Source organism: Mauremys mutica, chromosome 1 (genome assembly GCF_020497125.1).
Source record: "Mauremys mutica isolate MM-2020 ecotype Southern chromosome 1, ASM2049712v1, whole genome shotgun sequence".
NCBI lineage: Eukaryota > Metazoa > Chordata > Testudines > Geoemydidae > Mauremys > Mauremys mutica.
This window is the reverse complement of record NC_059072.1, coordinates 3497347-3510757: the sequence shown is the minus strand read 5'-3', so window position 1 is coordinate 3510757 and position 13411 is coordinate 3497347. Positions and strand designations below refer to the sequence as shown.

Sequence of the window (13411 nt, the reverse complement as noted above, 5' to 3'; positions counted from 1 at the left end):
TTTATTTAACAAATAAAAAAAAGCCGTCACCTTGATTTCTGTGGCAGTTGTACTCTAACTACAAAGCATTACGTACTGTAAAACAAATACTAAGCACGCAAATAATAAGCAAACGATTTCACATATTAAAGGAAAAACGACCTTCTGTGTAACGATTAACTTATCTCTAACATTACAATATAAGGTGACTAAATGCTATAAACAGTTCAGTATTAGGGTGCAATGGGTATCAGAACCATGTGTCTTTTCTTTTTAGTTCTTAATAGACAGAAAAGGAATTAGGCCCAACTTTGATTTTGCTGACAAGTTCATGCCGATGGTGCTGGTATTTCAAACGTTTCTGGTGAACTTTGGCAGCCATATTTGCAAGTTGGAGGGTCTAAACTTCAAAATTCAGCTTGCTAACAACCATTTTTGAAACCAGGAGGTTCAAATTGTATTAGAAAAAGTCAGGCAGGGCATGGCAGACAGGCTGTTTCTGCAGCTATGTGGGTTTTGCTTTTGTACAGATTTGTTAGTCTCCCTGTGGTGCATTATGGAGGGGAGCGCATGTGTGTAGAGTTCTTAGACACAGTTGTTTTACAACTCTGAGTGACAGTCAAGCAACGGGGCAGGGATGGGGGTGGAGCAGGGTGGTCCTGTTGGTGTTGGGGGGCAGATGGTGGTATCACCCCAGCCCATTTGCCTTCTCCCAGACTTCCATTCCTGCTGAATTACATGAGAGCCGTTGACACGGGAGCCAGCCTGGCTACACGGAGCCCTGGGCTATTGGGTTGGAAGTGCGGGTGCAGGGTGGAGGTCAGGTTGAGGGGGAAGAGCGGCTGCAGAATGCCCAAGCGTGAGGCCTGGGGGGACTCTAACGTGACCACCTCACGTTTGCAGTGTCCATGCAGCTCTCCTCTCCTGTGTGTCTCTGGAGTGAGGGCGGAGTGCCACGGACGAGTAGCCCTGTCGCGCCAGCCCTGCTCCAGAGGGCGCGCTAGCTATTGAGTGACGTCTGCTCCCTGGCTGCCCCATGGGAAACCAGCTCTTTCCCTGGCACTGGGGATTAGCCCATGATGCAGTTCTAACTCCTTTCTCAGAGCAAGGCAGGGAACCCGTCTGTGCTGCAGTTCCCCCTCCCGTCCAGCCTGAGGGGCTGCTGGAACCCCAGGCAGTGGCTGACTGCAAAAACATGGCCGGTTTCTATGCTTAAGGGGTAGGAGGCATGTTATTGTGGACAGAGCACTGGGCTGGGGCCTGGGATCTCCTGAGCTCCAACAGAGGAGGCATGTTCCTGTGGACAGAGCACTGGGCTGGGGCCTGGGATCTCCTGAGCTCCAACTTTGACTTATTAGACCTATAGAATGGGGTCACTGTGCGTCCCCCAGCTCCCAGGGGTGTTGTGCGCTTTCAGTGCTGCAGGAAATGGACCTGCCTTCATTCTAGGGCTGAAACGTCCACCTGGCTATACTGCTGCTTAGGTGTGGAGCTGGGCAGCTGGGGCCATGAGCAGATCTCAGCCTGCCCTGGGAGCAGGGATGGCAGCACAGGGACACCCAGTAACCCTCCAGTAGGGTCTGTGAAGCCACTGTGGGTGCTGGACGGAGTGAGCAGCAAAGGAGTGAGCTGCCCTGGTGGGCTGCTCCCAGGCACATTGCTGTTGGCTCTGCCCCAGGCTGTGCTCTAAATGTGCTTCCCTTGGGGTCCTGGCCCCGACGTGGGTGGGGTGAAGGCCCTCCCGCAGCGGCAGGCTGAGCCCACTCTGCTGTCCCCGCAGCTGCTGCGGATCGCCTTTGACGAGGAGGTGGCTTCAGAGAGCGCCGAGGTCTTCAGGAAGCACCTGCACAAGCTGCGCTATCCCCAGCATGTACGTGGCACCTTCGCCTTCACCGTGGGCCAGTCACCCAAGCAAGCCATGCAGCCCAAGGCCAAGGAGAAAAACCCCTCACTCAGGTATTGGAGGATCTCTGCCCCCTTGCTGGGGAGTGAGGACCGAGGCCCCCCCATGCTGTGGTGTGACTGGGCTGCCAGGGAGCGTGGGACACAGGACATTCTTTGGGTCCCTGTTTGAAACCCCAAGGAGTCTCCTCTGCCCCATCCCAAATCCAGCTGGCAGAGAGCCGCTGAGCAGACTCCCTTCAGAGCCTGAGGGCTTGCTATCGAGCAAAGCAACGGCATTCTTGGTAGCTGAGCTTGCCTCTCCAGGACTGGGGTCTGCGCTCACTGGCTCCAAAGCTTTCCCAGCCCAGGGATAAGAGGCCAGGAACTGGTTGCAGTCACGTGCTTCGACTCCTGGCCTGGGCTCTCCGAGGCAGCAGGTCCAGCCCCGAGCAGAAGGGATGGGGGTGGCGCAGGGACCCCTTCTCAGATCTGTGAAGCAGCAGCTCTTCCTGTCGGGAATCCCCTTGCTGGTCTAATCCCAGCCCTGCAGGAGGGTGGCAGGTGGGATGATGAGACGATCCTGTGCATGATGAGGCCCTGTGTGGTGCCACCCGCGTTCTGGACTAGCAAGTGCTGTAGCTGCTGGTGGTCTGGTTGCTGCTGCGTTGGGCTTGGTGCTGTGTGACGTCTAAGCGTCTCTCCTGTGTGTTTGTGACCCAGCTCCCAGCAGGTGACCGATATGTTCCAGGGCCTGGCAGTGGGTGTCATATCCCTCGGGCACCTTGGCCATTCATCCACGTAAGACACACTCACACTGGACAGGGGCTTGCAAGGTGGCACTGGCTCAGGCTGTAGCCTTCACTGCTCCCAGTGGTTCTTCCTTTCACCCACTCTGCATGCTAAGGGCTTTGGGACTTCCCCTGTGGCAGGCTCCCTCTCCCAGGCTTCGGACTGGGCTGCCGGTTTAACCCCACCTTGGCCATCATGGTACAGGCTGGACTGCGAACTTGATGCCTCTCTCCACCATTATGGTACAGGCTGGATTAGGGCCCAACCCCATTGCGGCCGAATGGGCTAGTTGGAGGGTTTAGCTCCCCATATGGTCCCAAGGGGACTGTGCCCGCCCCAGTTTGCAGCTGCTCTGGAGGGTGAATCCTGGAAGTGTGTGTCCATCGGCACCATGCCCTGTGCTGGGTGCCAGTTGTGTTCCTTTGTCTCCGAGCCCCAGCACAGCCTGACTTGGTGGCCACTGCAGTAGGGTTAGGCAGGCGTAGCACTGGCATTTCTTTGGACCCACAGAGCCTGTCCTGTGCCCTCCTCCCAAAGGATATGGGAGACCCAGGTTTAATTCCCTGCTTTACCCCAGACCTCCTGTGTGAGCTTGGGCAAGTCTGGACATCTGCCTCGGCTCCTCATCTGGCCTGTGGGGGTCAGAGTGGTGCCCGGCCTCGGGGGGGGAGCAGAGAGTTAGTCGGTGTTCAGCTATGAGGGTGACGGGGCCAGACCAGCACCTGAGATAGCCAGTTCTCTGCCCCCATTGACGCTCCTGTCAGAGCTGTTCCAGGATCTCCACGAGGCCCTGAGGCTGGGGTCAGCTGGTGTCATTCAGCTCTGACTGATTCCCTACCCAGTTGGACTCTAAGGGGTCCAGGCACCTCTGGGTTCCCCGCTTCATCTTACTGTGGTCTGGGGAGTGGTCTCTTAGCCCCCATCTCTGACATGGCCCATGGTAACTGCCTGGCCGTCCTGTCCTCCCGGGTGGGAGCCTCGTCTTGGTGGGCCCCAGTCTGCTGGAGCTGGGGAGGGTTGTTTCCCCTGCCCTTCAGTGGCAGGGTTAGTGCAAGTATGTCTGTGGGTGGCACCAAGGGATGCTCCTGCCTCTGCTTTGCTCATGGTCTGAGTGTTGGGGTCTCTCCCTCTCATGCTGGGCTGGGCGAGGTCTGTGGAGCCCCCCTCTGGGGGCAGGGTCCCTGTGGCCACACCGTGGCGTGTCGGGCCTGGGGTTGGTACCAGGTTGGCCTCACGCCCCCCTGCTCTCATTCCAGGACACTTTCCAAGAACCTGATGAAGAATGCCAAGAAGACCATTGGCCGACCGTACGTGACCCGCAAGAAGTACACGCCGCCTACCTGGGAGCAGCGCAGCAGTCAGCACTTCCAGGAGGATGACGAGGATGAAATCTCAGGTTGGGAGCTTCCCTGGCAAACAGGTTGCCTCCTGCGCGGGAAGCCTGGGGGGGACCTCCTTGGAGCAACACATCGTGGGTGAGCAGTGGGGTCTCAGCCTGTGAGTGCCCAGGAGCTGGGGTCTGCTGTGCAGTGGCTTGGCTTGGTCACCTGCTGTCACTTGCAGGAACGCAGCCTGGCTCCGTCCCCCTCTGGTGCCAAGCCACAGAGCTGCTGCAGCCTGGGAGCTCAGAACCCGGCCAGGTGTTTAGCTCAGCCAGTAGAGGCTCGTGCTTTTCGATCCAGAGGCTCCTGGGTTCAGTCCCCACAGTGCCTGGCCCGTTCCTGGGTATCCCGTGACACTGGCACCCCAGGGCGGGGCAGCTGCGCCCTCATCTTCTGTCGCTGCTGCAGCAAGGCCAGGCCTGGGGTGCATCAGACTGTGCCCTGGCCCCAGAGTTCCAGTCTCCCTCTCCCCCTGCTGGGGCTGTGGCCTCCAGAGCGGCCTGACCCTGCCTCTTCCCTCTGCCTGTGCAGTGTCTGAAGAGATAGACAGGAGCACCCTGACCCCCTCCACTATCATCAAACCTTCAGACAAGATGACCATGAGCCACCTAGTAGAGCGAGCCTGCTGCCGTGACTACCAGAGGATGGGGCTGGGCACGCTGAGTAACAGCCTCACCCGCTCCAAGAACGAGCCCTTCCGCATCTCCACGGTGAACCGCATGTACGCCATCTGCCGGAGGTGGGTACCCAGTGTGGGGGGCCATCTGCCAGAGGCGGGTATCTAGCGTGGGGGGCACCCAGTGTGGGGGGCCATCTAGCATGGGGGGCACCCAGGGTGGGGGGCCATCTGCCGGAGGCGGGTACCCAGTTTGGGGGGCACCCAGGGTGGGGGGCCATCTGCTGGAGGCGGGTATCTAGCATGGGGGGCACCCGCCGGAGGTGGGTATCTAGCATGGGGGGCACCCAGGGTGGGGGGCCATCTGCCGGAGGCAGGTACCTGGCGCATGGGCCACGGGCGGTTCTGGGGGGCGGCCCAGCTGCGCCATTCCCTTCCTCCCTGCTGCGCCATTCCCCTAGTGTGGCATAAGGGTGGCATATGGCCTGTGCTGTCTCCCGCAGTTACCCGGGGCTGCTGATCGTCCCGCAGAGCATCCAGGACAACACCATCCAGAGGATCTCACGCTGCTACCGCCAGAGCCGCTTCCCCGTCGTCTGCTGGAGGAACTCCCGCACCAAGGCCGTGCTGCTGAGGTCGGGGGGGCTGCACGGCAAGGGTGTCGTGGGCCTTTTCAAGTCGCAGAACGCCCCTACCGCAGGTACCTGCCTCTGGGAGCAGGGGGCGCTACATGTGCCTCTGGGGCATGCTCCGTCTCCCATCGCAACGTGCCGGCAGCGCCCTGGCCAGTAGCTGCTCCCCCAGCGCGGTGGTTGTGCGCGCGCCTACTGAGTGTGGCTGACGCCCCGGCTCTCCTTGCAGGCCAGTCGCAAACGGACTCCACCAGCCTGGAGCAGGAGAAGTACCTGCAGGCAGTGATCAACTCCATGCCGCACTATGCTGACGCCAGCGGGCGCAATACGCTCAGCGGCTTCACCTCTGCGCACATGAGCAGCGCAGGTAAGGGGGCATGGGTTAGTCCGCAGCCATGGGGCCACAGCACAGTGGGGAGAGGAGGGAGCAGGCCGGGCCTGCCTACTTCCTGGGCTGGTGCTTTCAACAGGCCTCTGGCTGGGGATCCTTCCAGCTCAGCCAGGGAGCCTGGGCAGGGCTGTGCTGTTGCAGTGGGAAGTCGGGTTCTGCCCTCCCCAAGGTGCCCCCTTAGTGCACCTCTGTGGGCTCAGCTCCTGCACCCTCCTTTCCCCATGCGGCTGTGGAGCCCAGGCACCGTCAGAGTGGGGCAGGTTTCAGAAGGCCCTAAGCCCTGGGGTCCCTTACAAGTGCTGGCTGACTGGAGTCCCTGCACCAGGCCCGCCCGCCCTGGGGGCTCGGTGGGGCTGGTAGGTACAGATTCTGTGAGCAGCGAGATGTCCTAGCACCTCCTGGCCACACTGTGCCCGACTGGCAGGGCCGAGAGCGCCCAACGGCTGGGGCTTTGAGCAGCGCATTCAGGTGAGTCTCATGCCCCTTGTTCCTTGTCCTGCCTCTGTCTCCCTCCTCCTGCTGCTGGGAGAGCAGGGCTGACCCAGCGCCCTGCATCCTGCGCCAAGCTCCATCCCCATTCATCGTCCGTCTGCACCATCCCATGCCCAGCGCGGGCCAGGCTATGGCATGGGACCAGTGAGCTGGGCGAGCCATTGGCCAGGCTCCACCACAGCTCCCAGTCTGCCTTGGAATGAGAGAGGCGGCTGCAGGCCTCTCCCTAGGACCAGCTGTAGCTGGGAGCCCCTCCAGCCCTGCTCCCAGCCCGCGCCTGGTGGAGGGGCGGTGGGCGGAAGTTAGCCTGGAGCCGCGTGGGGAGAGGCTCCCCGACAGTGGTGGGTGTATCTGCTTTGGGAGAGGGTTGGGACAGCTGGGTGGCACCCCAGGGAGAGCGCGTGCGATGGAGTGTCTGGCAGCAGGTGACCAGAGCCCACTGCTAGAGCTGCCTTGCAGCGTGGGACCCTGCTGTGAGGTCTTGCCCCATGCTCTGGCCTCTGGCTCATCCTTGCTGTGGATTCCAGCCCCGGGCGCCGCCTCCTCTGCCTGCTTTCTCTCCCCCTGCCCCCCGTGGGGTGTGTTGCGGGGGGGAGGGAGGGGGGGAGATGCTGTGGGGACAAACAGCAAAGCCAAAAGCTGGTGTTTTGTTGGTGCTACAGATTCTTCCGACAAGAGGCAGCCCAAGCTGGGATCGCTCATGAAGCAGGTGATGGGAGGGAAGGACGATGGGCCAGGCACTATTAGCCGAGGAGGTGAGGAACGCCGGGCCCTCGCCCGAGAGGCCGCTGGGCCAAGGCAGCTGGCTGTAGAGTAGATGCTTCACCATTGCTTCCCCAGGGCTGGCAGAGCGTACGGGGCAGCCCCATGAGGAGATGGGCTTGTCCTCGCTGTTGGGGGTGGGAGCCCAGTGTCTGGCACTCGGATCACCTGGGAGCACAGCCGGCTGGGGTCACCTCATTCATACCATTCATTGCTCCATCTCGCCCCTGGGGCACCACTCCTCTCACTCCCCCCACCCCTCCCAGCTCAGCAGCCCGTCCCCAGGGAGTGCGGCTCAGGGTGAAGCGCATGGTCTGCCGCCCTTGCTGAGACTCCTTTCGTCCTGTACTTTCTCAGCGCTAGGTCCCAGAGCTAGGGTGGTCACTCTGTCCACCCCCAAGGGTGCATCGGTGAAGGGCCGTGAAAGTCCCCGAGGTACTGTACTGTCATCCGCCTAACCCACCGGGCGCTAACCCTGGTCATGTGACTGATTGCCCCATGTAACACCACGCCCCCTTCACATGACTAACCCACATGTCCCAGTAACACCCCCCCACCCAATCACAAGGGTGAGCTAATGAGCTGCTGCGTGCTAATGACCCCCGTGTCACTGAATGGCTTGCCTTGCGCAGTTCCCGGCACTGCAGGTAAGTGCGCCCCCAGCTGATTCTGGAATGGGCTCTCAGGTTTGCTTTAGGCACCTCACACATCTGCCAGTGCTTGGATGCCGGGGAGGGGGGTGCAGTGCACAGGGACAAGGAGCAGCCGCCAAGGGCCCCATAGTGCCAGGGGCAGATTGGTGCCGCTTGCGGAGCCAGGGCGGGCTGGGCAGGGCATCTCTCCAGAGGGGGTAATCTCAGCCGTGCCTGCAGGAAGGACAAAGGCTCCAGAGCCTCTGACCCCGGCGGGCCCCAGCTGCCCAATCCACTGGCGAGTGGGGGGAGTGAGAAGCAAACCTGATCCCCCGAGTGCACCAGGAATCTGGGCTGGGGCCGGAGCAGCTCAGTGAGGAGAGCTGCTCGCCCCCCGAGCTGGACGTCCGGGAGAAAGCGGCAGGTGACAGGGCAGGCCGGAGGCCACGCGGCCTGGGAGCCAGCTGAGCGGGCCGTGGCAATGACCCTGCCCTCCCTTGCAGGCAAGTGGGGCAGCATCCGGGCCAGCGGGCGCATGAGCAACTACGTCTTGAACATGGAGATCGGGTCCCGCCTGGCAGGGAAGGACCTGCTGAGCGCTCAGCACAATGGGGCCCCCTCTGAGGCCAGCTTCCTGCGCCAGCACCGGGCCTCCCTCTACATCATTGGGGACAAGTCGCAGCTGAAGGTAATGGCCCGGGGACCAGGCAGCATGTAGGGCAGGGAGCTGTCTGAGCCAGCAGCAGCAGGAGCAGTGTGGAGAATGGGCGGACTGTCAGGGAGGAGGGGTAGCTTCATGGGAGGTGCCCCCCCTGCAGCCAGGACGGCTGTGGGGAAAGGGACCCACTCCAGGGACCGACCTGCTCTGGGCAGTCAGACTCCCCCTGCACAGTGCCCCAGAGCGACCAGTGCAGCTGCAGCTGTTCCTAGGTAAAAGAGCCCAGGAGTGGCGTGGGGAACCCGGGCTCCGGGAAGGGAAGGGTGGGCAGGCGGGAATGGGCCTGGTGCGGCCCAGCCTGTGCTCACCTGGGCTGCCGCTCTCGCCCTCTGCTCAGGGAGTGAAGCCAGACCCGCTGCAGCACTGGGAGGTGGTGCCCATCGAGGTGTTTGACGTGCGGCAGGTGAAGGCCAGTTTCAAAAAGCTGATGAAGGCCTGCGTGCCCGGCAGCCCCTCCACAGACCCCAGCCTCGCCTATCTGCGGACCCTGGAGGAGTCCGAATGGCTGTCCCAGGTCAGTGGGCTGGGTCTTGGGCTGGGCAGTGTCAGACAGGGGCTGTCGCCGGGGCAGGACCTGCCTCCACACCTGGGATCCTACAGTGTGAGGGGAGCTGGTGTGTGTCACAGGAACCCCAAGGCAAGGGGTGGGGGTTCGTTGCTGGGTCACTGGGACAGGACCCAAGCATCATGCCAGCTTCGAGTCAGTCGTAGGGTTTAGGGCCAGAAGGGACCAAATCATCTCGTCTGACCTCCAGACACCAGCAACCACACGGTAAACCCGCCAGCCGAAATTTGACCAAGGTATTTCAGGAGACTAGCCTATGGTGTGCCACGGGCAGAGAGACTAGGTGGGACCAAGGCCCACCACTGCCTGAGGCCCCCACAATGGCGAGGTGTTATCTGAGATACCCCTCGATGATCCTGGCAAGTGACCCACACCCTAGGCTGCAGGGGAAGGAGGAAACCCCCAAGGTCTCTGCAGTTGGACATGGGGCAACATTTCTTCCCAAGCCCACGGATGGCGATCGGTTAGATCCTGAGCAGGTGAGTGCCAGAGAGAATGTGCTCGGTGCCACCTCAGCAGGGGCGGCTCTAGAAATTCCGCTGCCCAAAGCAGGGCGGCGCACCGCGCCGCTCGCACCGCCCTTCCCCGGTCCCGCGGCCGGGGCAGAAGTGCCTGCGGACGGTCCCGCGGCTCCGGTGGAGCATCCGCAGGCATGCCTGCGGGAGCTCCGTCCGAGCCGCGGGACCAGCGCACCCGCCGCAGTCATCATGCCTGCGGCAGGTCCGCTCCTCCCGGGGCTCCGGTGGACCTCCCGCAGGCATGACTGCGGAAGGTCCGCCAGAGCCAAATGCCGCCCTGCCGGGACAATGCCGTCCCACGCGCCTGCTTGGCGCGCTGGGGTCTGGAGCCGGCCCTGCACCTCAGGGCTGTCAATGGGAACTGTCATGGAATGTGGCGTTTCCAGTGCGGCCTGGCAGGGATCGATCCTAAGCTGATGCTACTCAACCTCTCGCCAGTGATCTGGTGAAATTGGTAGGTGACACCAAGCGGTAGAGTGCTGTGTCACAATGAGATGAGCGCCATCTTATAGGGTGATCTGGATCGCTCGGTGAGCTGGGCCCATGCAAAATGTGTTTAAATACAGGTAATGGCAGAGTTGCACAGCTAGGAGCGAGGACTGCAGGCCTCCCGCGCAGAATGGGGCCCGGCTTCTGGGAGGGAGCTGGGCTCCTAGTGGACAGGGAGTGCAACGTGAACTCCCAGTGCGATGCTGGGAGCAGTGACTCAGAGCAGGGAGGTGATTTTACTTCTGTACATGGCCCTGATGAGACCGCTCCTGGGAGACTAGGTCCAGTTCTGGGAGCCACATTTTAAAAAGGTTGCTGGAAAATTGCAGAGGGTGTAGAGAAGAGCCACAAAAATGATTGCAGGGCTGGAGAAAATGCCCGACAGAGACTTACGGAGCTCAGTCTGTTCAGCTTGTCAAAAAAGAACAAGAGGTGAAATGATGATGCTGATTAGACCCTTTGGGGAGAAGATGCCAGGTTCTAACGGGGTCTTTGGTCTAGTGGGAAAGGCAGAACAAGAAGCTACGGGAGCCAGACAGCCTCCAAGTAGAAATAAGGCACCATTTTGAACAGCGAGTGAGGGCTGCTGTGGGAAGTGCTGGGTTCTCCATCCGCTGGTGTCCTCAGATCCAGACTGGATGTCTCTGGAAGGAGCTTTCCCCAAACACAGGCTCTCGGAGTCAGTACACAGGGGTAGCTGGGTGAGATTTAACACCCTGGGCTATACGGGAGCTCAGAGTAGATGATCCAGTGGTCCCTTCTAGTCAGTGGATGCACTGGCGAGTATGGGATTCCTGCCGACTCCAGTCTGGCTAGGAACACACCTTCCAGTCCAGGAAGGGACCTGGTGATGGGAGCTCTCCCAAGAGCAAAGCTGCTGGGATTGGCTGGCTGCAGAGGCCTCTGTCCCAGATCTGGTCAAGCTTCCACTGCTAGATGCTCTCTGGGCCGCTGTGCAGGGATCCAAGTGCTGACTGCCGTGTGCGTGCTGGGACTGGATGGAGGCTAAGCACTGTCCCTGCTCTGGGCCGCTAGGCGCACACACGGCCTCAGATCTTGTGTCTGACTCTCCTCTTGGCAGTAGGGACCGCGTGGCCCAATCGCCTGGGCCCTGAACAAGTGCTGTCTGCCCGAGGTGAGGCCAGCCCAGGTTCTTGGTGAGTTTGGGCAGGGACCCATATGTCTGAGTGGAGCCATTCCCTCTCCCCCTGTGCTCTGGATGTCCTGTGCCAGTCAGCATCTGCCCATCTACCTGGGGGAGAGGGGTTCTACAGGGACTTCCAAATAGCCTGAGTCTGTGCCCTTGATGGCCCCACGCTGCTCCTCAGTAGGTTGGGCAGGGGAGTGTTGCTGAGTGGAGGGGTGTGGCGTGTGAGTTTCATTCACACACGGGTCTCTGGGTTTGGGGTCCTTCTGTTCCCATCACACCCTCGGGTCCAGGGGATTGGCAGGTCTGAGCCTGGCAGACACTTCACTGTTGTGTGCGACGTTAGGGTCTGGACTGTCCCCATATGTACTTCAGAGGCTCTGGCCTGCTAAGCTCACCAGCCTTCTGGGAAAGGCTGTTGTCCCCGGCTCGGGGCCAGCCCCGAATCCCCCCCGATGTCTTGTTAACCTCTTGTGCTGTGTCCACAGATCCACAAGATCCTGCAGATCTCGGTGCTGGTGGTGGAGCTGCTGGATACGGGTTCCTCTGTGCTGGTCAGTTTGGAGGATGGCTGGGATATCACCACGCAGGTAGGAGTCAGAGCCCTGCAGCAACTGGCTGGCACGGCTGGCCTCTCTCCCAGCTGCTGGCTTGAGGTCCCAGCCCCTTGTGGGCCGTGACTTTGGCCTCCTCCCTCCTGCAGGTGGTGTCCCTGGTGCAGCTGCTGTCAGACCCCTACTACCGGACGATGGAGGGCTTCCGGCTCCTCGTCGAGAAGGAGTGGCTGTCCTTCGGGCACCGCTTCAGTCACCGCGGAGCCCAGACCCTCGCTGGTCAGGGCAGCGGCTTCGCTCCTGTCTTCCTGCAGTTCCTGGACTGTGTCCATCAGGTGAGCTCTGAGCAGCCTGGGCCGTCAGATTTCAGCACAGGGTTAACCTGCGTCCTGGGCCTCGTCTCTGGCCAGGGGAATCCAGGTGTAGAGCCAGCCCACCCCTTGCATGGAGCTGCAGATCCAGTGGGGGCTGCCTGACCAGTGGTCTGCTGGGTGGAGGCTGGTGTCCATTTGGCTGTGTGCTCGTCTCTCTGCAGATCCACCTCCAGTTCCCCATGGAGTTTGAGTTCACCCAGTACTACCTGAAGTTCCTCAGCTACCACTACGTCTCCAATCGGTTCCGCACCTTCCTGCTGGACTCGGACTACGAGCGGATCGAGCTGGGTAAGGGCTCTGGGCCCCTGACCCCGTCACCGATGGGCAGCGCTGTCAGCTAAGCAGCCTCTTTCTCTCTCCCCACAGGCCTCCTGTATGAAGAGAAGGGCGAGCGGAAGAGCCAGCAGGTCTACAAGTCCATCTGGGAGTACATCGACCGGCTGAACAAGAAAACCCCCGTCTTCTTCAACTACATGTACGCCCCCGAGGATGGGGAGGTGAGCCTGCTCGGCTGGCCGGAGACGCCGGGCCAGACGGGACCTTTGCCTCCCACAGCCCAATGCACGATCCAGGGAGACCTCCCTCCACCCCACTGCTTGCAGCGAGCCAGGGCCGGCTCCAGCTTTTGTGTCGCCCCAAGCGGTGAAGCGGGGGTGGGGGGGGGAGAGAGAGAGAAAGACGCGATCGGTGGTACTTCGGCAGCAGCTCCACCGTGCCGCTTTCACTTTTCGGCGGTGGGTCCTTCGCTCCGAGAGGGACTGAGGGACCCGCTGCTGCTGAAGACCCGGATGTGCCGCCCCTTTCCATTGGCCACCCCAAGCACCAGCTTCCTTCGCTGGTGCCTGGAGCCGGCCCTGGAGGGAGCGAGGCAGCCAGCTCTGGGAGTGACACAGGATGGAGGAACCTCACCTTTGTGAGGGAGGCCTCAGTCCGCCTGAAATGGAGGAATAGCAGTGCCCTTCCTCTCGAGCACGGAGACCAGGGATCGCAGCATCCAGTGCAGCCTGATCCAGCTGCATTGCTGCCTCCCGAGCGAAAAGCAAACCCTCCTGGGCCCATGTGGGAGGGGACTTGGGAAGCAGCGAAGTCAGCGGGTTTAACCAGCGGGGGTTGCAGGATTGCCCGGCTGGGGACGGCTGTACGAGCACCCCTGAGTGCTAGGAATGGAGTCAAGCCCTCTAAAATCAGGAGCTGTCGGAATCTATGAACCGGAATGGAACATTTTCGTTGGCTCCTGCTGGTGGAAGCCTGGCCTGGCCAGCCTGCTGCCTTGGTTTCCCTCCAGAGTTTGAACAGAATCGACACGTTCCAGTGGAATGATTGGACTCAGTGTAACCAGCGTTTTCTGAGGGATGGGCTCCACCTCTTGCGTCTCAGCCTCTGCCAAGGGCCTGATTCTTGCACCGGTGCGATGGCCAGAAAGCACTTGTGCTTGCTCCCTGGCCCGGCCCTGCGTGCACAGCTGCAAAGTGCCCCGTTGTTCTCAC

The 13411-nt window shown here is 61.1% G+C and overlaps 1 protein-coding gene across 5 annotated transcripts in view; it reads left to right on the top strand.

The window, feature by feature from the left end:
• Positions 1–13411, top strand: part of SBF1 (SET binding factor 1) — a 149254-nt gene that overhangs the window by 130153 nt on the left and 5690 nt on the right. Inside the window, exons 24-37 of one of the 5 annotated variants that reach the window (XM_045027395.1) lie at positions 1760–1935; positions 2584–2661; positions 3909–4048; positions 4623–4773; positions 5154–5350; positions 5512–5649; positions 6828–6920; positions 7285–7362; positions 8063–8247; positions 8615–8791; positions 11485–11586; positions 11700–11885; positions 12086–12212; positions 12291–12421. In XM_045027395.1, coding sequence (XP_044883330.1) covers positions 1760–1935; positions 2584–2661; positions 3909–4048; positions 4623–4773; positions 5154–5350; positions 5512–5649; positions 6828–6920; positions 7285–7362; positions 8063–8247; positions 8615–8791; positions 11485–11586; positions 11700–11885; positions 12086–12212; positions 12291–12421 — 1959 coding nt within the window. Of the gene's footprint in view, positions 1–1759; positions 1936–2583; positions 2662–3908; positions 4049–4565; positions 4774–5153; positions 5351–5511; positions 5650–6827; positions 6921–7284; positions 7363–8062; positions 8248–8614; positions 8792–11484; positions 11587–11699; positions 11886–12085; positions 12213–12290; positions 12422–13411 lie in introns of all 5 variants that reach the window. The other 4 variants (XM_045027385.1, XM_045027410.1, XM_045027402.1 and 1 more) reach the window with 4 other exon arrangements.